The sequence below is a fragment of the Electrona antarctica genome, assembly GCF_951216825.1.
Source record: "Electrona antarctica genome assembly, chromosome: 9".
Lineage (NCBI taxonomy): Eukaryota > Metazoa > Chordata > Actinopteri > Myctophiformes > Myctophidae > Electrona > Electrona antarctica.
Window position 1 is genome coordinate 43,423,289 of NC_136790.1, and position 25,976 is coordinate 43,449,264.

The 25,976-nt window shown below is 43.1% G+C and overlaps 1 protein-coding gene across 4 annotated transcripts in view; it reads left to right on the forward strand.

Moving 5' to 3' along the window:
• terf2ip (telomeric repeat binding factor 2, interacting protein) overlaps nucleotides 1-20,591 on the forward strand; it is a 31,172-nt gene extending 10,581 nt beyond the window's left edge. Inside the window, exons 1-10 of one of the 4 annotated variants that reach the window (XM_079510448.1) lie at nucleotides 3,487-3,637; nucleotides 8,156-8,401; nucleotides 8,764-8,918; nucleotides 9,380-9,597; nucleotides 11,914-12,455; nucleotides 12,528-12,628; nucleotides 15,017-15,078; nucleotides 16,453-16,992; nucleotides 17,607-17,816; nucleotides 20,081-20,591. In XM_079510448.1, the coding sequence (XP_079366574.1) occupies nucleotides 8,175-8,401; nucleotides 8,764-8,918; nucleotides 9,380-9,597; nucleotides 11,914-12,455; nucleotides 12,528-12,628; nucleotides 15,017-15,078; nucleotides 16,453-16,992; nucleotides 17,607-17,816; nucleotides 20,081-20,308 (2,283 nt within the window). In that variant the 5' untranslated portion in view covers nucleotides 3,487-3,637; nucleotides 8,156-8,174 and the 3' untranslated portion in view covers nucleotides 20,309-20,591. Of the gene's footprint in view, nucleotides 1-3,486; nucleotides 3,638-8,155; nucleotides 8,402-8,763; nucleotides 8,919-9,379; nucleotides 9,598-11,913; nucleotides 12,629-15,016; nucleotides 15,079-16,452; nucleotides 16,993-17,606; nucleotides 17,842-20,080 lie in introns of those variants that run through there. The other 3 variants (XM_079510446.1, XM_079510449.1, XM_079510447.1) reach the window with 3 other exon arrangements.
• Nucleotides 20,592-25,976: the final 5,385 nt, after the last annotated feature.

The window sequence follows — 25,976 nt, forward strand, 5'->3', positions numbered from 1 at the left end:
ACCAGTGACGAAGCTAAAACACCAGGCTCTCCCTCCCACTGTCGAGCTTCTGATGGTGACTCACATGGATGGTATTTTAGGGAGATGCAGCACCAAGGTCATGCCTGCATGGAGTCTAGCTGGTTCACGTTTTTATTTTTACACGGACGAATGCTTCTGATTCTGAACGCCGATGATGCCCAGTTAAACTGCTGTTGGATTAGATTGTGTTTTAAGGTGTTGCGCTGATAACAAGTATAGCTAATTGTGGTGAACAAAGATGGGGCATATACAACACAGAGATCTTATTTACTGACAGCTCTGATGTGCAGGAAATGCAGCAAGATTCCTCCCCCACCCCCCGAGAATCAGGATGTGATGGTTCTAAGCGTGGTTATGGTTTCAATCACCATCATCCACAGTTAGGGATGATTGCAGATTTGTGCTCATGCATACATTAATGTTGGGAGTGAGTGAGGGCATCTCTGAGTAGCTATATTGTATTGTTTCAGCTGGTTATAGGCTGTAGACGGGGAGGAACAATAGAGGCCAATGAAAATAACGAAAGGATTGTGAGGGAGGCCCTGCAGGCCAGTGAGTTTAGTCAAATGGACCAGCCCTGTCCCTCCCCACCATGGCCTTGTCCTCTCCTGTCCCTCCCCACCATGGCCTTGTCCTCTCCTGTCCCTCCCATGGCCTCCTGTCCTCTTTTATCCTCTCCTGTCCTCTTCTGTCCTATATCCTCCTGTCCTGAGTCCCTACTATAGCCTACAGCTGAAGACCAGGTCAAGTTTTAAACCGCACACTCTCATTTGTGAAATCTGTGAACCCTTTTGAAGCATATAGGCTATTGGTCGAATTAAGAGGCATATTTGTATTGTTTTTTTGTATTGTTTTTTTTTTATTATTTATTTACTTTATGTGTGATTCACGCTATATCAACGTGAAACCCTGTCGACCGGGTTGTAAAAATCAGTGGTAGGATCATCAGGACTCAGCTAGGGACCATGATGCCACTCAGTATCCACAAGAATGGTTCGGGCAGATTCACACTATGGTCCCGGGTGCGCACTCGAGTCGGGACCACTTGGCACTTGTTGTAGTGTGAATGTTGCGTACCGTTCCATGGGAGCGTGGATCACCCAACCGTTCCCGGGACCGCATGGAGGAAGTCTCGGGACCGATTGAAGTGTACTCGGATACGGATCGAGCAATGTGAACACATTGAATGCATAGTTGAATGAAGTGTACTCTGATACGGATCGCTGCGATGTGAAAGCATTGAATGCACAGTTGAATGAAGTGTACTCTGATACGGATCGCTGCAATGTGAAAGCATTGAATACAGTTGAATGAAGTGTACTCGGATACGGATCGATGCAATGTGAAAGCATTGAATACACTGTTGAATGAAGTGTATTTGCGTGCGGAAGAATCAAGGCCAATGTGAATCATGGCCATGCAGCGGGGACCAGGCAATCTTATTTGGGAACAGTTTGAATCAAACAGACTCGGTGTGAAACTGCCCGTGCAGGATGTAGTGTAGACCCTGGGTAGAACTGCATACATCATGGCATAATTGCTTGGTAAGGTCTTCCGCCTTTGGCTAAGCCCCCCTCCCCACAAACCCAATTGACTGACTTCTATGTCAACCAAAATGCATTAATCCCCACTCTAAATAGCCAGCCCCCCATAGTGCCCCTCTGCAGTCACAAATTTCTGGAGCCGTAGCTGGATAGTGTTAGTTTATAAGTTGGACCATAACAAAAATTAGGCCTATTCGAAACGGTTCAAGATATTTTAAAGTAGAGAAAATTGAGATTTTCATTCATTCAGGGAAATAAGGGGTAAAAAATAATGTGGAAATTAAAGTCTTATGGCTAACTTTATGAGAACATTAAAGGAGTAAGGGCGTAGAGCGCTTTAAAATGATCAAATAGAGCATTTCTGTGGATATAGAACAGTTACCACCTAAATGTACCGGTAGTTGATGTACAAAAGGTCTTAGAAATGGGCTTACTGTACTCTGTCGCCATCTAATGGATGAATATAAGTAATACACAAACGACAGCGTGGTAAAACACCAGCAGGTGGCGCTAATGTGACAGCACTGAGCAGTAATGCTTTGTGAAGTGTTGCCATGTCCGATTATTATAAGCGACTTTGGGCTTGTTTTTTTCTGTAAAGTTACTTTTTTGTAAATATTATGTAGTTTATTTGGACTTGTTTCCTAATGTTGTTTAACCAGTGTTTCATTTTCAAGTCAAGGACCCGGACCCTCAACTTAATATATCATTTGTCTGCAGATCTGAAAATATATTATGCCAGGAACCCAACATACAAGATTTGTGTTCTTAAAAATGTTTAAATATTTTTTGAAATTTCTTCAAGATGTATTTGAAAATAGATGCGACGCGTTGTGAGCTTGTAGATCTACTATTTTGCAAAGTGCTTGCTGTTTTTGTAGCCTCGCAGTGGCCAGTGGCTATCCCTTTTGGACTGAGTGTTTGACTGTACGCTGTATATTAGGGATGCACCGAAAGGGAAATTCTTGGCCGAAAACCAAATACAGAATATAGGAAACAGTTGGCCGAAAACCAAATACTGAATATCCGAATATGATTTAATATTATATATCTTTTTTCCTACCATTGCTGTCATGGCTGCTTAAAGCTACGTGATTTATGGCAAAAGAAATGGTTATGGCAAACTTAACTTAAATAATAATCACTATTATGGGTCCATAAAACATTTATTCAGCTCTTTTGAATGCATTAATTGCATACACTATTCGGTGATATATTTTCTGCCTATTCGGGCCGAAACCGAATAGGCCGAAAATGCATTTTTAGCCATTTTCTGCCGAATAATAATTTCTGCAGCCGAATATTCGGTGCATCACCACTGTATATAGAGGGTATGCATGCATAAAGTGAATGGCAGATCGGAGTGGCAAAGTGAGTTTAACGTTGTTTAATGCAATCAGATAGGACGTTTCTGTTTGGATGTATATGGCCTGTCAAGGCCAGAAAAGTTTTTTTTGCCACTCGGTAGGCGTTCGGGTATGATGATGATGTCACGCGCATACCCTCTATACATTCCTGTCTAATAAACTATTCAGTATAAAATCAATCAATCAAAGAAGAAGCCAGGCTACTTCCTTTGGGCTGCAATTCGAAACTGGCCCCTATAAAATCTGAATCCCCCCACCACCACCCACCCCTTTTCCCCCTCACTGTATATGTTTCTTTTCCCTTTTTACCTCCTTTATGAGGAATTCCTGTTCTGTTCTTTGGCTATATAGAAGTGTCTATTTGTACGTCTCTAAATGTTTTGATGAATTGAACAAGGTGGACCCTCTTGTAAACAAGTGTAATGCTTTATTGGGTCGTCCACTCACAGTTAACAGTCTGCAAACTGTTAATAAATAATTCAATCAATCAATCAGCTTGTTTTGGTAGACCAGGTTGCTTGATTCTGTCAGGTTGCTTGTTTCTGTCACACAATCTGGCAACCCTGGAGAAGACAGTGACAACAACAACAGAGTGAACAGACATGCGCACTGCGCAGAAGGAAACGTGAAGCTGTCCAGTGTTTGGTGTTTTACCGCGGGAAATCATCTAAACAAGAAATAATTCCGTTTTAACCTCGGGAAAAGGTGAGTTTTTTAATCTGATAACAGTTTAAACGGTGCCATGACACCGCTTTCCATCATGCATGATACAAATGTCCCCAGAACACACGGACAGCATCATGCAGCCCGCCAGGACTTTAGCATTAGTAATGTGGAAAGTAACTAAGTACATTTACTTAAGTACAGTGGTGGAAAAAAGTACTCAATTCTTTTACTTAAGTTGTTAAGTAAATGTATTAATGCCGCCAATGTAGAACTACTCTGTTACAAGTAAAACATTATAAGTCTGGAATTAGAAATGTACTTGAGACAAAAAGTACACAAAGTCTTGGTATCAAAATGTACTTAAAGTACCAAAAGTAAAAGTACTCACTGTGCAGAATATCCCATTTCAAGTTTTCAAATGTATAAAAAAATCTTTTGTAAATAGCAGATTGGCTATTTACAAATGGCCGAAATGTATATAGGGCTGAAGTGGTTACTGTATGTTTTGTAATAATCAAAATCTAGTATTAAAGTACTAAAGTTTTCAAATAAATGTAGTGGAGTAAAAGTACAATATTTGCCTCTGAGATGTAGATTGATTGAAATATTGAATTAACAGTTTGCAGAATTACAGTACATTTCAAGCACAAACTCAATACAAAGGCTGTTAACTGTGTGGACGACCCAATTAAGCATTACACTTGTTTCCAATAGTGTCCACCATGTTCAATTCATCAAAAACATTTAGAGACGTACAAATAGACACTTCTATATAGACAAAGAACAGAACAGGAATTCATCATAATGGAGGGAAAAAGGGAAAAGAAACATATACAGTGAGGGGAAAAAAGGGGTGGGCGGTGGGGGGGATTCACGTTCAGCTCCGTTCATTTGTTTGTTTTCCTTGGAGGAGCTGCGTTGGGTCCCCAAGTCGGCTCCGTGGCCGTACCTTGAGTTGGCTGTGTGGCCGTGACCGTCTCTTGTGTTGTCCTTGTGTTGGGTCCCCAAGTCGTTCTCAGTGGCCGTACCTTGAGTTGGCTGTGTGGCCGCGGCCGTCTCTTGTGTTGTCCTTGCGTTGGGTCCCCAAGTCGGCTCCGTGGCCGTACCTTGAGTTGGCTGTGTGGCCGCGGCCGTCTCTTGTGTTGTCCTTGCGTCCGTGTTTGAGGGATTCCGATTTTACAGGGGCCAGTTTCGAATTGCAGCCATCCGTAGGTGCCCTTTGAGAGCGGTTTTGAAGGAGTCAAGGGATTCGCATGTCTTAATAGAATAGTGGAATAGAATTAAAAGTATTGGAAATACTATAAAAAGTACAAATATCTCATTGTTACTTAATTAAATGTATGTTTGTACTACATGCATTTGAAAAAACGTTAGATTTTGATTATTGTTATTGCAAAACATACAGTAACCACAGTAACCAGCTTGTAGATCTGCTATTATGGCTATTATCAAAAACAGTTTTTTTTTGTAGCCTAGATTTGAAAACTTGAAATGGGACTTTTTTACTTTTAGTAGCCTACATTCTGTACTTTTGTATCAGGTACATTTTGTATTCCAATCTGGACTTTTACTTGTAAACAGAGAGAGTAGTTATATATTGCAGTGTTGATATTTTTTACTTAAAGAAAAATTGTGATTGGCCTACTTTTTCCACCCCTGGATACCGTCAAGTCAGGCTTTTGCACACACATGACATCAAGAGAAATGCCCATTTATTCATTCATTCAGCAATGTGTCCAGTCCATGATGGTGACATTAAAGACTCAGTGAAATGAAAAATACATTTTCACACTTTTAGACCACATCCGTGGTCATCATATGGGCATATCTAACGATGGATGTAAAAAAATCGAATTTTAATTACTTCCTGAAAACTAAAACGTACTGCGTGTCTGTGTGATGACCACAAGCCCCCAGGGAGGCTCTCCAGCATTGAACCACTCGGCCCTAGTGGTTAGAGAGCGAACTGCAGGCGGACCTGTGGATTCATGACGAGGAAACCCCGTGCAGCTGGGCTTTAACATTAAGCGCTCGTTCTTCCGGGTGCTTCAAAACGCCACTGAGCAACTTCCACTGAAATGAATAGCGGGGGGCGGGGCTGTCGCTCCGGTTCAGTCTCTATCCTTTTATTACTCTATGGTGATGACATGTCGAGGTCTACATCAATAATCATCACGCTAAAATATGTATCTGAAAACATTATAGGGTAGAAATAAGCCACATAGCAGTAAACTGGTACAGCTGGCCGACTGTCTGACTTGTAAACAAACACACTCCATGCGTCCTGCGTATAGCACAGCTACCGTCCCATCGTCTGAAGGGATGCGACGCTCTGATTGGTTCAGAAACTTCAGAGCCAGCGTTTCAAGCTGAAACTTCAAAATAAAATGCCCAAGTTAACCATTTCACCTGTCTTTAACCCATATACTGGCTCCTGCTGGACGCAGAGCCTATTTCAATGCAGCACACACTGGACTGACATCCTGTCTGGAGCGTCCATCTTTAATGCTAAATAAATAGCGTCAATGCTAGCAAGCCAAAATGAAGCCATCCTTGCTCTAGAAAGCGCCAATGTTTCCATCTAAACCACCGGATAATCAGCAAAGACCTCCGAACATCGCACATTTTATCCAAACCCTGGAGAGCTCTGTAGATTTTGAGTTATTCAGCTTTTTAGTCAGCCTGTATAATGGGAGGTGGACTGCAGCGCGGTTGCGCAATCCTGTCTAGGATCGCTAAAGAAGGAAAGGCCAAGGCAAAATAATAAAAAAAGAAATCAGCGATCCGGTTCGATATCAATAATAAAGCTTATCAGACGGAACATTACGCCAGAAGCAGTTGCTGGTTGGATTCCTTCTGACGGAACGTTCCGCCTGCACGAGCAGTTAAACTGTTAAAGGTGTAGTGAAACGGAAATGGTGGGCATTTTATTTTTAAGTTTCAGTTTGAAGTTTCAGCTTGAAACGCTGGCTCTGAAGTTTCTGAACCAATTAGAGCGTCGCATCCCCCCAGGCTATGGGGCCTCCAAGTCTGTGACTTCCTGTCACGTTTGTAAACAAAGTGACAGAAAGACGTGGGGCAAAGCTAGGGTATTATTTCTAACCTATACACAACCTATATACATATTTTAGCCTGATGATTAAGTTTTAAATGAGTAATACACTGTCTGGATGTCATCTTGAATGAGATTAAAAACGGACAATGAAGCAATGGGAATCAAACTGGTGAGCTTAATTTTTATTGGCTTTATTGATGTGGGCCTCAACACGTCATCACGCAGCACGTTTTCGTTTTCAGGAAGTAATTAAAACAATATTTGTATGGACTTTTTATATAAACAATTAGCATTTGCCCTTTTTTTTGCATCCATTGTTGGTTATGCCCATATGATGACCACAGATATGGTCTAAAAGTGTGAAAAACTATTTTTCATTTCACTACACCTTTAAAGTCAGACTTCTCTAGTATTGTTATCTCCACCAGCCCAGCCAGTCCGGCCGGAAAGGCAGGTTTTTGCAAAGCAACCAGGTCTATGAAAACAAGCCCAAAAGAGGCGAGTCTTTCGCCCTTTACCTTTAACATAATACACAGACCATTTCAAAATAGCTGATCTACAAGCTCACAACGTGTCACCTTGCGATGCGTTGTGGGCGTGCCGTGTAGATCTGCTAAAAATAAAAATTGAAGAAATGTGGAATATTTTATTAAACGTAACACAAATCTTGTGTGGCCGTTCCTGTCATAAAATGTTTTCAGATGGGGGGTCCGCAGACAAATCATTTGGGGGACTTTGACTTGAAAATGAAACACTGGTTTAAACAACATTAGGAAACGAGCCCAAAAAAACATAACCTGCAATTACTTATTATTTACAAGTACAGAAAAACAAGCCCAAATTCGCTCAACCCATTTAGGCCTGACGTCGAAATTTAAAAGAATTATTTTTAAAATGTATTTTTTTCTGAAAAACCTCATGTTTCTATATCGGTGGTTCTCAATATTTCATGTCGAGGTCCCCAAAAATAATATGTAATATGCCGCCGACCCCCATCTGAAAATATGTTGTTCCAGGGACCCCCCCAGAAGCAAAGATCTGAGTTAAAAACGTTCGCTCTGAAATAATAAAGAATATATATTCAAAGATTTGCGCCACATTTTCACGATTTTTCAAAAATAACAGACCTACAAGCTCGCTATGAACTTGTAGATCTGCTATTTTTCAATAGCTAAAGTCTAACATAATGCTCAAAACACCAAAAGGGGTTCCCACCCAAAATGGGTTAAAATCCCAGAAGAGACACCGGGGCTAGGCGTTTCTTGTGGCATATTAAGTGTGCTTACACACAATATCAGGCACCACTGGACCAATTGGAGTGAATTTGAAACGTTGCATGCACACTGCCACACTCCCAGTAGGCTGTAGGCCAAGGAAGAACCTCACCTCAACTATATCTGACCCTGAAGAATGTACCGTAATTATTGAAAGGTACAGTATGTCATTACAAAACCTCTCAGCGATGAGCCCATAATAATGTGTCCTTATGCTCGCTCCAAAAGGTAAGAAGAGGTCCCAGACATGTCGAAGAGGCAGGCCAAACGGTCTCCCATCTCCCCGGTGCTTTTCATGACGCTGGAGGGCGAGCCCATGCGCTTCTTCCTGCGTCCAGGGCCCACCAAGCAACGGCTCCAGCCTCAGATCAAGGCCGGGGGAGGACTGGTGGCCAGCGCCCAGAAGCAGGCAGGAGCCATCCTGCTCGCAGACCCCGAAGAGTTTGAGTCTCTGCCCAAAAATGTTTCTCACTGGTAAGGTGTTGGGATAAGCTTTTCCCCTGCTCTCTGCCTTTCCTGTCTCTCCCACTGATGCTGTTGAAATTAAGCTCAATTCCCAAATAAATCGTAAGACACTGGTTCCCAAAAAGTGGGTCGAGACCCATTTGTAAGGTCCCAGACTAATTTATATGGGTCACGATTCGAGAAAAAAAGTATTTCACCTAAAAATATATATATATATTTCAAAAGATTTAGTTTTTAAAATATATTATTTTTAAAGAATAAGAATAAGAAATTCCATAAATAAACATTCTAGGCCATAGAAAGCATAGGTGGTCCCCAGGCTAGGGAACCACTGCCTGCTGTAAGACGTACCATCTGCTCTCTGCCTATAGGTACGTGTCTACCCAGTACATTGAGGATTGTGTAGAGAAGAACGAGCAGCTGGAGGTCGAGGACTACAGGGTAAACCCTGAAAGCCTGCAGGGTCCCTCGTCCACCAAGAAGAAAGCCAGCCGCCATAGCTCTGGCACTGCCTCCGGAGGTATCGGTAAGCAGCAGAAATACATTCTGTTATACAGTGTTGTTTTTGGCAGCAAGTTTTGATTTTAGTTTATGTCATGGTCTCTTCAATAGTTACCTGGAATGTTTTAGTGTTAGTCTAGTTTTAGTCAACGTGTTGCGCTGCGACGCGCTGTGAGCTTGTAGATAGGCTATTTTCAGCAAGTGTAAAAACGGTCATTACGACAGCATCGAGGCCCGCCAAAATACATTTTAGTCGACTAAATCAACTGTAGAATTTGACGACTAAAACTAGACTAACACTAAAACATTCCAGGTGACTAAAATGTGACTGAAACTAAATAAACTATTGAAGAGACTAATGACAAACTAAATTTGCTGCCAAAGACAACACTGGGTGTAGATCAGCCCTACAGCCGTGAATCAAACAATCAACAATCAATAATGTATCAAATAATCCTGTTATTCTTTGGCTAAATAAAAATAAAGGCAGGTCACCCTACACTCCTGAAGAGGATGCTGCCATCTTGAGTTACGTCGCCAAACACAAGGATAAGAGTATAGGTGGGAATCAGCTGTGGCAAGAAATGGGGAAGAACGACGTGACGGGTCACAGCTGGCAGTCCATGAAAGCCCGCTACGCTAAGTGCCTGGCTCGCCGACAAACGACACCAGAACAGAAGAGGACAAACGAGTCAGAGACCGAGGTAATTCACCCTTTGTCAAGTCCCGCCCGTGGTTGTGCCCCTCTTCGCACCAATTGACCATTTGCAGACCGCGGCCATGTTTCCATCAGAGTTTGGAAGCACTCGTTTTCAGTAAAGCAATGTCCTGCATGCCTCTTGCATTATGTGCTAATTCAAAACAGGTGGTACGCATGGGCAGTTGAATGATATCTAACGAGCACTTCCAAACTCCAGCACTTAGAAAAAGAATCACCTGCAAGGACACAAAGTAGCTCATAACATGTCTACAGTGGATTTTTATTTTTAACAAACACTTTGAGGATAGAAAGAGAATAATCCAAGCTTTCCGTACAGCTGCAATGTTGGTGAGTTTGACGTTGTTTAATACAATCAGATAGGACTTTTCTGTTTGGATGAATGGGCTGCCAATGGAAGTTGCACCTAGGTAGCACCTTGCCATTAACTTATATGGTAAGATGGCCGCGGTCTGCATGTGGAGAATTGGTTGTGGTTTCGTGGTTGGACAAAAATCCTCTCTCCATCCACTACCATTGAAATATTGTTTCATTCTAAAACATGTTTTTCAGTTGCCTCATGTTGATATTCTGTGCACTCTTACTTTAAACTTGGTGTCAGTAAAAAGGAACATCACGGGTGCAGCATGGTGACTGACTGGGCATATCATGTTTGTTTTTAGTTTTTTCCAAAAAAGATGTTTTAGCAAATTCAACATAAACAAGGCGGAACCAGGGCGGAACAAGGCAGAACGAGCCTGCTGGTTAGTCAGTCTCCTCCATATAAGAGGGGAATCGCAGTTGAAGTGAATTGGAAGCAATAAGGCTATTGAAGAATCCTAAAATCATGTGGCTATTAACATTTCCTTGTGACGTGCAAAAACATCTACGCTGTTGTAGTTTATTTTGCAACCCATTTTTTCACCCAATGTCAATTATCTAATGTAATCCTGGGCGCTAACACTTCCTCTGCCAACCTGGGGAGAGCGATGGACTGACCTCATGCTTCCTTCTATGCATGAGGAGTCCAAGCCGCTTCTTTGTACCTGACTGGGGGGAAGTTTCCCCAGTTGGAAGTAGCGCGTGGAAGGAACACGTTATTCCGACCAGTTCCTTTCCCCTCCATCAGGCGCCCCGGCTGGCCAGGGGGAGGTAGTTTAGAGATCAGGATTACTGCATGTTTTTTTGTGAGGGTACCTACCCTAGGGGACACGGGGAGAACATGCAAACTCCACACAAAGGCCCATACCCCACCTCGGGTATGGGCATTGATGATGCGGAGGAGAGAACACGCCCCCAGCGCCCACCATCTATGCCGTTGTTGACAATACCATCATGAAATGATTTCCCATTAATAGTGTATGGGCACTGATGACGCGGAGGAGAACACGCCCCCAGCACCCACCATCTATGCCGTTGTTGACAATACCATCATGAAATGATTTCCCATTAATAGTATACCCAGTTACTGATACAGGTCCTCGTGACATGGAGTGTTCCGAGTTGTGTTTCTTAAACTCTACACACGTTCCAGTAGTTCCCAGTTTCCAGTGAGCAGTTGAGACGAATAACAGTCAAAGTCTATAATTTATTCTGACCCCTCCCCGAAAAGGCCTATCTCTAGTCCTAACCCCTAATTCATCATTTATACATTATGGAATTATGGATAATCAATAGAAAGAACTCAAAGAAGGAATGCCAGCACTCAATAAATGTCCTTTTTGACATGTTTATTTACCTCTGACGAGCCAGCGTACTCGTTTCGGCCAGGTGGGCCCTCAACCGAGGATGCTCCTCAACACAATAGATCAAATAAAATACCCACATAAAAAAAAAGAAAACAATCACACTTGTGTGAAGTGAGGGGTGCCCACTTTGGCTGCCACACGATTGCCGATTCACTGCCACTATATACTGTATACGATACGTTACAAACTTACGAGACATGAATGAAGTGTGTTGTTGTTGCATGTAAAACAAAACCAGTCACAAGATGTATTTATATTGACCACATCATGACGTTTCATTTAGTGCCCTAAACAAGTCCATAGACTTGTCTGCCATATATGACATAATTTCTAAAGCCATGCATTGGGAGGGGCTAGCGCCCCTCGAAAAATAAATTGCATCTACAGGACTCTGCACTGTCTATATATGTATATATATTATATACACAATATGGTGAGCCTTGCACGTCACTACTTCCATGATGGAAAAAACTATGAGTTATGTATGCTTTCCTTGATAATTGACAGCCCAATACACGTGTTTTGGAACTGACTGAACTGAACTAAGCAAGCAGGGCATTTCTAATGTTCTACAGGCAGACCGCCAAGCACCTTCTGAGAGCTCTCATGAGTCAGATTTGGAGAGGTCTCAGTCAGATTCCGAGGAGATGGACGTAACCAACGCAGCCCAACCGGAGCTCATACTCATACTAGACGACTCTTCGCCAGCTGAGTCTGCACCACCCGGCACCCCGGCTCCTCCGCAGCTGGAGAAGCAGCCGGCAGCAGCCTCCTCCACCGCGGCGGCCCAGCCGGCAGCAGCCTCCTCCACCGCGGCGGCCCAGCCGGCAGCAGCCTCCTCCTCCTCCACCGCGGCGGCCCAGCCCCTACCTCCAGCGGTACGCCGACAGCTTGCGCTCGGCGGGCCAGTGGTCGTTCTTACAAGAATGTCCAGGTCGTCGCTCCCTCCTCTTGCCCTGGAAAGGGCCACGTCGGCATCACCTCCACCATCTAAGAAACCCAAATCAACAGACATGCTCCCTCCCCCGAAAGACACTTCCACTCCCCAGAAACAGAAAGACACATCCTCTCCCCAGAAACAGAAAGACACATCCTCTCCCCAGAAACAGAAAGACACATCCTCTCCCCAGAAACAGAAAGACACATCCACGGACCAGGACGCTGTTCAGAATGGACCATCCACGGACCAATCCACGGACCAGGACGCTGTTCAGAATGGACCATCCACGGACCAACCCAGAGGAGAGAGTGGAGCGATGGTGTCAGATAACGGCAGGGCGTCAGCCTCAGGTGAGAATTGAGATCGTAGCCCTGTGGTGTTGCTTTGCACTGTTGTAGATTCAATAATCTTCCAAAGATGAAGGATTGACAAAGTTCTTCAGGGTGAAGTATTGAGAATTTATTGAGAAGATTCAGCAGAATAACAACATACAGAGAGTAAGGAACAAGCCTCCTGGCTTGTTCCAGCAGCCCCTCCGGGAGCAAGCCTCCTCAACCCTATTCTCAGACAGTTCTTATAGTCTTGTCTTAGCAGAGATGCTATACAAAGTAAAGTGTTAAAATAAGGATCTGGGCTAAAGATAAGGGCGACACAAGTAGTTACACAAGTACACATTCGCTGACATAGTGATAGTAAGCATGGAGAAGTCAGGTCAGCTGTTAGATTGACAGCTGCAGTTGAGTTAGAATGAGCATATTGGTGAGCAATGAGACTGAATGGAAGGCAGAGAAATACACAATAATGCATATATTTGTCAATGTATTTGGCATTCTAAAATATCCATTACAACACTGTTCAAGCAGGTTTATCACACTGTTGAGGGTTTGATGTGAGTGGAAGACACTCAAAACACAATGTACGACCTTTATTAACTCGTCTGGTGGACGGCTCAGAGCGCCACACATGTTTTCAACGGCGAGCACCATTAGTTTGAAAGCCGATTTGGCCGGAAACTGAGTCAGGAATGAGAAAATCTACTATGTGTCATGTCCCGCGTTTGTCATTTAATTCACCCGAAACATACTTTTTGTAAGCTAGGAATAAGGATCAAATAAACGTTTAGAGAAAGGAGCCGCAAATCAAGCTTGTTTTTGGTCTAAAAAGGAGAATCAGAGATATTAGCGTTCTAAGAATCTCCGTCGAGACAGCATAAGACCAGACGATTTTCCATTTCCGTTATTCTTTTTTTAAATTTAAATTCGGGTTATTTTCACCGCACCGAAACCGGAGTGTATGAGCACATACAGGACACAATTGATCACCGTAATCAATTGATATAAAAAAAAAGGCGATCTCGGCGCCGAGCACCATCAAAAAGCATGAAAAGGCGATTTTGGCGATAAATTAGTTAATCCCGCAGGGGAAATTCTGTTTTAGCTTCACCCAGCTGATGGCTGCTCAAGTGGTCATAATGAGTGCTCTGGGTGTTGGGGACACTTTGACATATACAGGTATAGTGGGTGGACCAGTGGGAGAACCGATTTCCTCCTGTTGGCAGGCAGCCACTCTACCCACTAAGCTTATGGCCACATTGTGAAAGGCTGTGTTTTTGCCTATGCATTGCCATTGTGAGCTTGTAGATCGCCTATTTCCAGCGCAGGGGGACAATTCTACAACAAAGTACTGCCAAAGTCCTCAGTTGTTTTTGGTTTGGTGCCCTCCCGTTAAGTAGAAAATAGGGTAATAGACAAAGTAAAATAAAAAATCACTGAGTTTGGAATAAATTGCTGATTCTGACAGGACATTAGGTCTACTAGCCAGGATAAAAAAATCTATCCTAATCTGCTCACTGCAAATAGCTTAAATTTGCATGAATCAAAGATGCCCCATTGACAACCTATTATAAGGCAATATTTTCTAAATTTCATTATGCTTTAAGTAGCATGTGATGTGTCAAACTAGGGGGTTTTCATGATTTTGAATCCATTCCAAGCATTAGTTTTGCACAAAAACACTCCTCCTTCATTTGCAGTGAGCAGATTAGGGTAGATTTTTTATCCTGGCTAGTAGACCTAATGTCCTGTAGCCTCGGTCCCAGGCTCACTTAACTGCGAAAAAGAAGAGCCTGGTCACAACCTAAGGCAGAGAAGCTATCGAAAGGAGGGACTTCCGCCGTGTAACCCCCCCCCCCCCCCCGGAAGTTAACGTTTTTTGACCAATCGCAGCGTTGTGTTCCCGAAAATGTATTCCCGCTGAAATGATCATTGGGTGGGGACTAGTAAACACAGCCGCACCGCGTGACGTAGTTATCTTACACGCAACACTTCCGCCACTTCCGCTGATAGTCTTTTCAGCGTAGGTCTTGCCCAGGGTGAATGTCCTGTCAGAATCAGCAATTTATTCCAACCTCTGCCATTTATTTATTGGACTAAAACCCCAACCAATCATGGGAAGCAATAGGGCTGACTATTGGCACCCAGCAATCAGCGGGTATATGAGTGCCACCTGGAAGTAATAACCCCCAGGCACACACACTCACAGACACTCTTCTACAGGCACACTACTGACACATGTAATGTAAGAGACTCACTGACACTCTTCCACAGGCACACTACTGACACATGTAATGTAAGAGACTCACTGACACTCTTCCACAGACACACTACTGACACATGTAATGTAACCGAAACGGATTGACTGACAATTCTGCTCTGCTGTTCCGTTTTGTTCCGTGACAGAGCGACAGGCAGGAGGAAAGAGAAAGCTGGGCATCCTGGAGATGGCTTCAAAGGAGTTTGAGGTAATTATACTGATTTCTCGAATGCAGTGTTCGACTACCTTTTTCCACTGATGAAAATTAAATGGAAACTAAATAAACTAAGCTACAATGACTAAAACTAAGACTAAATATACTGACAATGTTGTCAACAAACTAGACTAAAATGTTAGGAAGGGACTAGTGGACAGGAGATCCAGTATAAGTCATTTTACACTTGGTTGCATGCTGAAAATAGCCGATCTACAAGCTCACAACACGTCGCAGTCATTACGACGGCATCAAGGCCCGACAAAATACATTTTAGTTGACGAAATTCCTATATTTAGTCGACTAACACTAACACATTCTAGGTGACTGGAATTTGACTAAAACTAAATAAACTATTCAAGAGACTGACTAAAACTAAAATCTAAATTTGCTGCCAAAAACAACACTTCTCTAATGTAAGAATATTGCATTGATATGACTAATAGAGCAGTGGTTCCCAAACCTTTTCATGTCAAGGACCCCCAAATTGACACTAATTTGCCCGCGGACCCCCATTTGAAAAGGTATGCCAGGGACCTCCATAAGAGAAGATTTTTACGGCTCTAGCAGTGATTCTCAACCTGTTTAATTTGAAGGACCCCCCAGTTTGACATGCAAATTAGTCTACCGACCTCCATTTGATGGCATTTCTATCTCTGGGACCCCAATTTATATTGTAAAATCAATGTTAATTTTACTCTTGAGAGTGTTCCATTTGTACACTCAGAGTTACCGACCCATAAGGGTCCATTTGGTTCCAAACTATCAACTAGTTTTTTAGTTTACATTTTTCATAACTTCCAGGTATGATGATGATGTCACATGCATACCCTCCATTAACAGTTTAGGGCCCCAGACGGAGGTCTCCGTCCTGTTAATTAGTACGGTGTGATGTCCTAGACGGAGATTGATTAATAGGATGGAGATTATTGGTATCAAAACCGATCGCATCGCTCCACAACCTGGGAGCGTCTGTTGCGCAACAGTGTGGGACGTCATCGAAAATGTCCCCCCCCCCCCCCCCCTGTGTAGCTGACGAGACCGAAAATCTCAAAACGTTAACTCTTGATCTAAATCATTCCGTCCAATTCTAAGCATAGATTATGTGTTAGACGGCCCACCGCGGTCCAGTCGCTAGTCGCGGTGTTGTCGATCGCCTCTAGAGTGTTTTGGCTACATCTAGCTGCTACATCCACATCCGGGATAACATCCGGTCCGTTGGTAAAAGTGCTCAGCTGCTATAGATCGCTGGGCGCTCTGATTTAATGGATTAAATAACCCCGGGCAATCGGAGTGTTAATGTGAGTTTGTTATTTTCCTTTCCGTTTTGTATTTGGCGTTTAGCTGTTTGTTCCTGTGTCTCCCCAGTCTAGTGACGACGACCAGACACCAGAAGACACGAGTGTCATTGAGGAAGTACGGGACAGACCTAAACTCCCCGGAGGACCGGGACCCACCACCGCCCTCCAGGAGAAGGGTCAGCCCCCGGAGGAGGCTGCCTGTCCCGGGGTGGGGGCTGGACCGGGACCCACCACCGCCCTCCAGGAGAAGGGTCAGCCCCCGGAGGAGGCTGCCTGTCCCGGGGTGGGGGCTGGACCGGGACCCACCACCGCCCTCCAGGAGAAGGGTCAGCCCCCGGAGGAGGCTGCCTGTCCCGGGGTGGGGGCTGTGCCGCTGCCCAGCGACCCTCCTCCTACCTCCGAGTCCACGCTGTCCAAGGCCCACCTCTTCATATTTGACGGTGAATCCCAGGACACTCGCTCGGTTGTGGACAACAACAACACGGGGACGTCCTCCTCCTGCCCTCCTCCTCAGCAGAAAGGGAAGGAGGCCGTGGGGTCGCTCACTCAGACCCAGCTGGGAGAGGACATCCAGCGGATGAAAGCGCTGATGAAGCAGACCGATAAGGTGACAGCCGAGAAGAGACCATTTTTTAATTGTTGTTGTTGTTTATGACAACACTGGTCCCAGCACTGGGTCGGCGGGACCAGTTTGTTGTCCCTTTTGATTTGATTTCTTTAACCCATTCAGACCGTACGACGCGTGGGAACGTCATAACTAGTCCAACCGACGGGTTGCTCGTAGAGATGCTCAGATAATCGGCCAGCGATCGGTGATCGGCCCATAATTTCACTCTGATCTGTAATCGGCATTTACCCTATCTGTGATCGGCAATTTACCCTATCTGGAGAAACTGATCTTTTACACCATTTAAGTATAAATGTCAATCAGATATTTAGTATTTTTCTTGCTGTATCTTTTTTGCATTTGTGTGACAGGCCTAAACATTCTCCCCTTCCTCCCCACACACAGGAACAGTTGGTTTTGACATATAATCATTTTGGAAATTTGCAACATTTCATAAGATCAGTATCGGTATCGGCCGATCATGAGAAAAACAATCGGTGATGGGTATCGGTCTAAATGGATTAATCATATTGACTGCTGCTTATTTCACGTTGTTCTTCACATGTTTCACACACTCCTTTCTCTCTGTCACTCTGCCCCTCGGCCTCTTGCAGGACTTGCAGAGTGTGACCAGGGCTCTGCTGAGGGCCAGTGGAGATTTCGCGGTGGCCCGGTCCCTCCTCTTGACTCCCTCCTCCGTCTCGGGACCCGTTTGGACTCGCCCGGACGACAATCTGCTGCGCTCGGGCGACCCCGTGGTCCGCGAACGACTCCAAGACAAATACGGGGTGGAGGCCGTGGCCAAAAGAATGCTCTTCCTTGAGGTAGAATGATGGGAGACAAGAAATGGCAAGGCAATCTAGTCTTAATGTGCATTAATGTGCAGTACCTTGTTTTACAATAGGTAATGTTATATGGTTGTACGGTTATGTAGGTTCAAACCTGTTGCCGGTCCACTTGGTGCCTTGTGGCTCATCAATAGGCCTTTCACAGAGTGATGCCACTTTTCACCGTCAGCTGCTGCAGTCCTCACTGAAATGCACTTCCGGCCATGATTTCCCATCCCGCCTCTTTGCAGTTTCAAACAGTTGTTGATATGGGATGGAATTTGTTAAAAGAAAAAAACCTTGTTAAAAATGTGTTCTAGGGGCATGGTGGCACAGTCTGTAGTGCTGTCGCCTCACAGCTAGAAGGTCCTGGGTTTGATTCCCGCTGGGTACGCTGTGGGCGCACAAAATCGTGGGATTAAAAAAATATTTAAAAAAAACAAAGTGTTCAAAACATGCTAAAACTTCAATTTACTTTGCGACAAGGACAGAGTCAATTCCTTCAATTGAGATCCCATGTGGGAAGTGTTTATGAACCTATGGATGTTGAAATATTTCAAAAATAAAATGTATCTTTTGTGTATTAAAAAATATTGAGTAATTTTATTTTATAGATGTTAAGACATTTATTTATTTTAACCTGTCAAACCCTATATATCTTTCCCACAGACCTAAAACACGTCGTTACATCACCAGCGTTGAACAAGACTCCCCTTGATCCACTTTTTCGTAATCCAAACACTTTCAAGACACTTTTTCAAAAATGTTCCATTTGGAGTCCCTCAGGGCGATTCTCTGTCCACTTAAGTTCAATCCGATGCTAAGCTTTAAGTGCCTTGTCATGAGTAACTTGTCCAATTTATGTGCAGTTGATTGGAAAATATACAAAAATTGTATTTCATTGACTTCCATTGTACAGCTCTCAAAGTCAGTTTTTCCCTCTTTTTTTTCAGTTCTTTTTAAGATATTTTTTGTGGTTTTCGCCTTTATTTATTTTTCATAGAGGGATAGGTATACAGTAAGCTGACAGGAGTCACTCTTTTTTTTTCTTTTTATCACATACTTTAAACGAACACAAACAAAGCCGAGTCTGACAATAGACAACATCACAACATGCTTTTATTTCTAGTAGACTAGTTTATTGTAATGCACTCTTTGCTGGACTGACAATTAGGTGTTACACAAACCTATAAGCTTGTTCAGAATATTAGAGTTTGAACTAAAACCAGAAAGTTTGAAATCACTCGTATTTTATCTTTATCTTATCTCTTCAAAGTCAAAGTAAATCTATTATTTAGACCTGAGAACGATTCTACAAAATGTCTTCTAAATCATGACAGTTTTCTGAAAAACCCATGTTTCTATGTCAGTGGTGCTCAACCTTTTTCCTCTAAAACTAAAACCTAAATAAAGCTAAATCATTAAATGGTGATTTAAGTCACCATGGCCCCACTCTATGGACTTCTATGCCACTTGAAGAAAGGTCTGTCTTTTTAGCTAGGTTTGAAGTGTATACCGGTAGTTATGTTTTTGTTTTACTGTTCCTTTTATTGTAATTCATTCTTTTTTTTTTTTTAAAGATGTTTTTTTTGCGGCTTACGCCTTTTTATTGGTTTTTGAAGGGACAGACAGTAGGCTGACAGGAAACGGGAGAGAGATGGGGGAAGACATGCAGTAAAGGCCGTGTCGGGCTCGGGAATCGAACCCGCGGCACACTGCGACTGGATTACCAGTCGGGTGCCCAGACGGTTACGCCACCGCCTGGGCTTGTAATTCATTCTTATTCTAATGTTTTAATTATATATAATTACATTATTTTCCTCCATCATTGACATATTTCCATATTTTTACCCATTCTGGGTGGGAACCCCTTTTGGTGTTTTGGTGTTGATGTGGCACAAATCTTTGAATATATATATATTCTATCAGAGCGAACGTTTTTAACTCAAATCTTTGCTACTGGGAGGGGTCCCTGGAACAACATATTTTCAGGTGGGGGTCGGCGGTCCAAATACATATAATTCTAGGGGTCCTTGACATGAAATTGTTTGAGAACCACTGACAGAAACCTAGGGTTTTTCAGAAAACTGTCAGGATTAGTAGACATTTGTAGAATCGTCCTCGGGTCTAAATGGGTTGAAGCACATTGAGTATGCTTTTCGTATGAATTGTACTAAATAAATGTAACTACTCCTTTTTCCCTCCTATCTTTTTCCTCTCCCTTCTCCCTGTCACTCTCTCCTGTGTCCTCTCTCTTGCAGGAGTTGAGGAGCTTAACTAAGACTCTGCTGCAGGCCAGCGAGGACCTGACTGTTGCCTGGTCTCTTCTCTTGGCTCCCTCGTCGGTCCTGGGACCTTTTTGGAGTCGCTGGACCGGCCTCGACGACAATTTCCTGCGGTCGGGCGACCTCGTGGTCCGCGAACGACTCCAGGACAAATTTGGAGAGGAGGCCGTGGCCAAAAGAATGCTCCTCCTTGAGGTAGAATGATAGAAACAAAGTGCTTTTGATTTGTCTTATTAAGTCTGTTATTGGTTCCAAATATACTGTAGGTTTTCGATATATGTTCAGTTAATTGCCCAGCCCCGAACTGTTACTCTTTTGTTTCCTCATGTTAAAACCTTTTGTAATTAACTTTGGGCCTGAGCCAGGGCAACACTCAATTGAGATCCCATAATGAAATGTGTATTAATGTTAAATTCATTGTTGAATGTTGTTGCATGTTTAAGTCATTGTTATATTGTTGAAATGAAAATAAAATATCTGTTTATATTAAAAAAATTAAATTGAAAGTGATGTGTTTGTGATGTGATTTTAAATCAAGGAGGAAATACCCTTAGAAGTCTGGAAGGAAGCACGCTGGGCAAGACTTAGCCGGTTTAATGGAAGTAGCGGGATTTTGGTGGAATTATTGCCCAAGAAATGACGTTGACACTTCTGGGGGAAATACGACGGATGTTCCGGCCTAACACTTCCGGCAGAACTCTCTCTTTGTCTGATTAGGCTAAATCTCATTTACCGAGTGCCACGCTATGAACTTGTAGGTCTGCTATTTTAGAAAAATCGTGAAAATGCGGCACAAATCTTTGAACGTATATTCTTTCAGAGCGAACGCTTTTGACTCAAATCTTTGCTTCTGAGGGGTTCCTGGAACAACATATTTTCAGATGGGGGTCGGTGGCCAATTACATATAATTTTTGGGGCCCTTGACATGAAATATTGGGCATCACTGATACAGAAACAGGTATTTCAGAAAACTGTCTGGATTTAGAAGACATTTTTTTAATTTTGACGTCGGGCCTAAGTGGGTCGAATAACTGGGATACGATGGTAATTCCGACGCAGCAGTGGTCCGACATGTGGGAACAACGGTTGGACTAGCGCTGGAACATGCGCGGCGCCCGTGCTTGCAGTTATGGTTAGGTTAGGGTTTAAGGTGGGTTGTCGGTCTAATGACTGTCGGACCAATAGGGTTTGAGGTAGGTTGTTGGTCTAATGACTGTCGGACCAATAGGGTTTGAGGTAGGTTGTCGGTCTAATGACTGTCGGACCAATAGAGTTTGAGGTAGGTTGTCGGACTAATGACTGTCGGACCAGTAATAGTGTCGGGCTTAAGATTACCAACCAAAAAAAAGAAGCATGATGACCTTGGTTTTATTCAATCCACCATTTTATTTAATGTGACCCAAATACCAACTGTACATTAAACATAACCCACCCCCCTCGTGAATACAATGTATCAATAGCTTACACACGCACACACACACAAATTATTTCACTATTGTAAAGAAATACGTACTGAAATAAGCAGACAAATCATATACAAAAAGTTCAAAAGAAAAATGATGAATTCAGACAAAGTTCAGCACTCGACATCGTTCAATTATGGCCACATTTACAAATATTGCTGTTCTCCTTTATCATGTTTATGAGATCACAAGCAGATCACTGCGGTCAGGTAAAAGCAAGATGGTCTGATAATGGCATGGCATCCCTGTGCAATCGGTAGTTTGTTTCTTCTAGGTTTTGCAGTTTGTGAAGGAAGCACCAAACATGCTACGCATTGCTACAGTGAGGCGAGATGTGAGCTGTGTGCATCAGCTGAGCAGTCAGTGTGGTGAACTCTATATTGGTCTACGTCTGTCTGTGGGGGACAGAGGTGCAGATCAACCCAGTTCTCTAGACAGCTGGTCCCTTTTGGCTCCACGCCGTAAAACAAAAACAAAGAAATAAGTCAATTTAAAGTTGGAATAAATGGTGACTGTCAACTGTGTTGCCCCTGTTGAAAGAAACGCCATTTTAATTCCAATGTCTTGTCAGTTCTCTTGCATGATTCCTGTAAGTCTCTCCTCACTCTTGCACATCAGATTTTTACCTGACAGTAGTAAAAAGCTCACTTGTCAACAGACGGTTATTAACAAGTAAAAAAAAAAGAATTGTTTAATGACACTTTGAATACAACCATATATTCCCCCAGCACTACATTGATAAAAACCGTTCATATAAAACCTTTATTTAGTATGAAACATTCACATCCACCAGGATACAATTTACATGAGTCATACCAACATAATACACAATTATGTATGAGCCCCATTATTAAAACAAACACTTGAGTGGCTTCTAAATAAAGTATGTTGACAAAGTGTTTATTTTCCAGGCACCTTCACTTGTTTGTTTAGTTTTACATTCAGACCCCATTATGGGAAGCGACTGCAGCATAGCACACACAAAGCAGCCGCCTTTAAAAAGATTAGTGGTGGAAACGCTTCCAACAGTTTCAATTTCAACTTTTTAAAGATGTGCTAAGTAATGACCATGTTTTTTTGAGTGGTGCAACCACTCCAAGGAACAGAAATGTCCCTATGTATGTCCCTATGTTTAGAGTACCAACAGGGGGTGCTGTTGCACTGCTAACTTCAGACTGGTCTGAATTCTTTTTTTTTAAGACCACATTCAGGGAGGAGTTTTTTAATGACACTCAAGGAGAACAAAACTGAGATGGATATATTTTTTTCCCCCTGGTGTTTTTGCCCTCGTTTTTGCTTATGCTAAACGATACATATTACTGAATCAAAGTCTGCAACATAAGACATCACTATAGCATATTATGTTAACACAATAATTAGCTTGTTTGTGTATTCATATCTTTGGGTCATATTTGATTAAATTCTGGCCTGAGCGGTGCGAGTTTTAACGTCAGACAGAGCGTCGTCGGGGTGTCTAACGCCAATACCCCAAATCTCGGCTACTCACTCACTGACACTCGGTCACTCCAGCATGGCGGTGTTACAGTGAAATTGGTGACCTGCTGAAATATGTGACCATGTTGTGGACTTCACATAACTTGCATGGAGGTCTTTAAAAACGTGGTTCCCAAAGTGGGGTCTGGGGACCCCCAGGGGTCCTTGAGGGAGTTCCAGGGGGTACTCAGCTAAATGATAGTTTGGAACCAAATGAACCCTTGTGGGTCTGTAACTCAGAGTGTACAAATGGTTCCATTTGTACACTCTGTGAGTTAAATTAGCATTGATTTTACAATATAAATTGGGGGTCCCAGAGATAGAAATGCCATTAAACAGGAGGCCATATAGACTAATGCATGTTAAACTGGGGGGTCCTTGAAATTAAACGGGTTGAGATTCACTGCTTAGAGCTGTGCAAATCTTCTCATATGGGGGGTCCCTGGCATGTATTTTCTAATGGGGGTCCGCGGGCTAATTAGTGTCAATTTGGGGGTCCTTGACATGAAAAAGTTTTGGAACCACTGCAGTATATACCACTATGTTGAACTCTGCTAATTAAACAAACTACAATGATTTACGTTTGGACAGTGATGTTATGTGATTGTCTACACGAGTGTCCCATATTTCATCAGGTCACCAATTTCACTGTAACACCGCCATGCTGGAGTGACCGAGTGTCAGTGAGATAGTGGCCGAGTGTCAGTGAGATAGTGGCCGAGTGTCAGTGAGATAGTGGCCGAGTGTCAGTGAGATAGTGGCCGAGTGTCAGTGAGATAGTGGGGGGGAGATTTGGGGGTATTGGAGCCAAAGGAAATGTCTTGCTTCCGCTTGGCTGCCATTATAGTGCTATGATAAACCAGTGGTGGAAAGTAACTAAGTATATTTACTTAAAGGTATATTCAGTGATTTCACTTAATTCAAATATCACTTATTTTTTTGTTTTGTTGTGATAATCCTCCTTACTATAGCGTGTGATGACCATATAAGGAGTTCCTCCCTGTCTGGGGTCAAAAAACCTTAGGTTTCGTTTTTGGCTAGGTGGCCCAGCCTTCATCCAATCAGGATAGAGAGGGGGCCTTCTGCCAATCATGATCGAGCGGGGGCGGGCCTTGGTGTGTGTGCTGTTTGCCTGTTGCGTGTCCCCCCACTGTAGTGCGTGCATCTGCACATCTTGTTACCGGGGCGGACCGGGGGTTTTTACAAATCACCCAAATCACTGAATGCTCTTTTAAGTACATTTTGATGCCAATACTTTTGTACTTTTACTCAAGTACATTTTCAAATCCGTACTTTTACTTAAGTAAAACAATTGAATACTTTTTCCACCACTGGTAAAAAAAAAAGTCAATTTAAAATGTAAAGCATGTAAGCGACATATTGTTTATATACTATTTATTCAAGTAATCAATTCAAGAATAAATCTGAGAGTGAACCAAAATAGCACCCTTATTTATATTGACAGTAATGTCTTTAAAAATCTGCTTTTAGCCAACTGTGGAGAAATGAAAAATCCCAATTCCCCCCTGGCCAGAGACCTGCGACAAGACCACGGTTAATTAAAAGAGGTTAGGCAGCGAAGACTGTACGGTGGACTCCATGTTGCTCCCTGGAAGGAAAGAAACATTCGCAATTGAGACCAAGGCCTCACTCAGACCTTTACTGCATTGCTGTATGCTTGTTGGATGAATGTTGTGTAGTGTCATGGCCGCCCATGACCGCCCATTCCATTGGAAATGCATTGGGGCGGCTATGACTCTACACAACATTCATCCAACAAGCATACAGCAATGCAGTAAAGGTCTGAGTGAGGCCCAAGGAAGCTGAACGCGGAAGTGTTGGCTGCATATAGCCCATTGCACATGTTTCTTTCCTTCCAGGGAGCAACATGGAGTCCACCGTACGGTGTTCACTTCCTAACCTTATTTAATTAACCTTGGACAAGACCAGGAAGAATCGCAAGAATGCACTGAGCTAGCAAAATCGATTTTGTTTGTCCCTAACAATGACAATGAAATATATGACAAGGGAGGGTGCAGTGACGTGCACACAATCACATACAGTAGGCATCAAAGGGGGCTTCAGCCCCTGCCCTTTTACCTCTTTTACCTTGTCTGTAAAAACAACTGCCCTCTCCAGACCACGAATGAATGCAGCATTTACTACACAGTGAAATAAATGCAAAATGCCTTTCCTTTCCATGCCATGCCGGAAGGCAGCATTCAGGAGAATGGCTTTTTCTCCCAAAGTCTCCTGAACCTGAACACAGCATTTTACGTTGAACAAATTTGAGTGCTGCTGGGTGGTTGTGCCCCGAAAATAGCTGATCTACAATCTTGCGTTGCGAGATCTGCTATTTTCGCTATTTGTCCAAATAAAATCCTCTTTCAGCCCCTGCCCCTCTAACGCCCTCTACACGTCCCTGGGAGGGTATAATCTGACCACAGTAATCTAGTAAGAAAGTGGCGACACTAGCGTTGACTCCCATTGTAACAATGCGGAAGTGCTCTCAATGGGATAGTTCCAGCCATATAGGAGCAATGTTTGGAACTATATAGCCCATATAGGCACCCGCTTTGCGGCGAGATCAAAGCGCGTCGCTACTCTCCTACTCTACACTCTGACAAGAGAACATCACAATGTGTTCGTACGGACCAGAGAGAGAGAGAGAGAGAGAGAGAGAGACTGGTATGGAATCCAGAGTACTGCAGCCCTAGCACTCGCAGTGGTGGAAAGTAATCAAGTACATTTACTTAAAGTACAGTTTTGAGGTATTTGTATATTTGAGTATTTCCAATATCCAATACTTTTACTTCCACTTCAGCTCTGATCCAAATATTGTAGTTTTACCTCCACTACATTTATTTGAAAACTTTATAGATACTAGTTACTTTGTTATTATTACAAAACATAC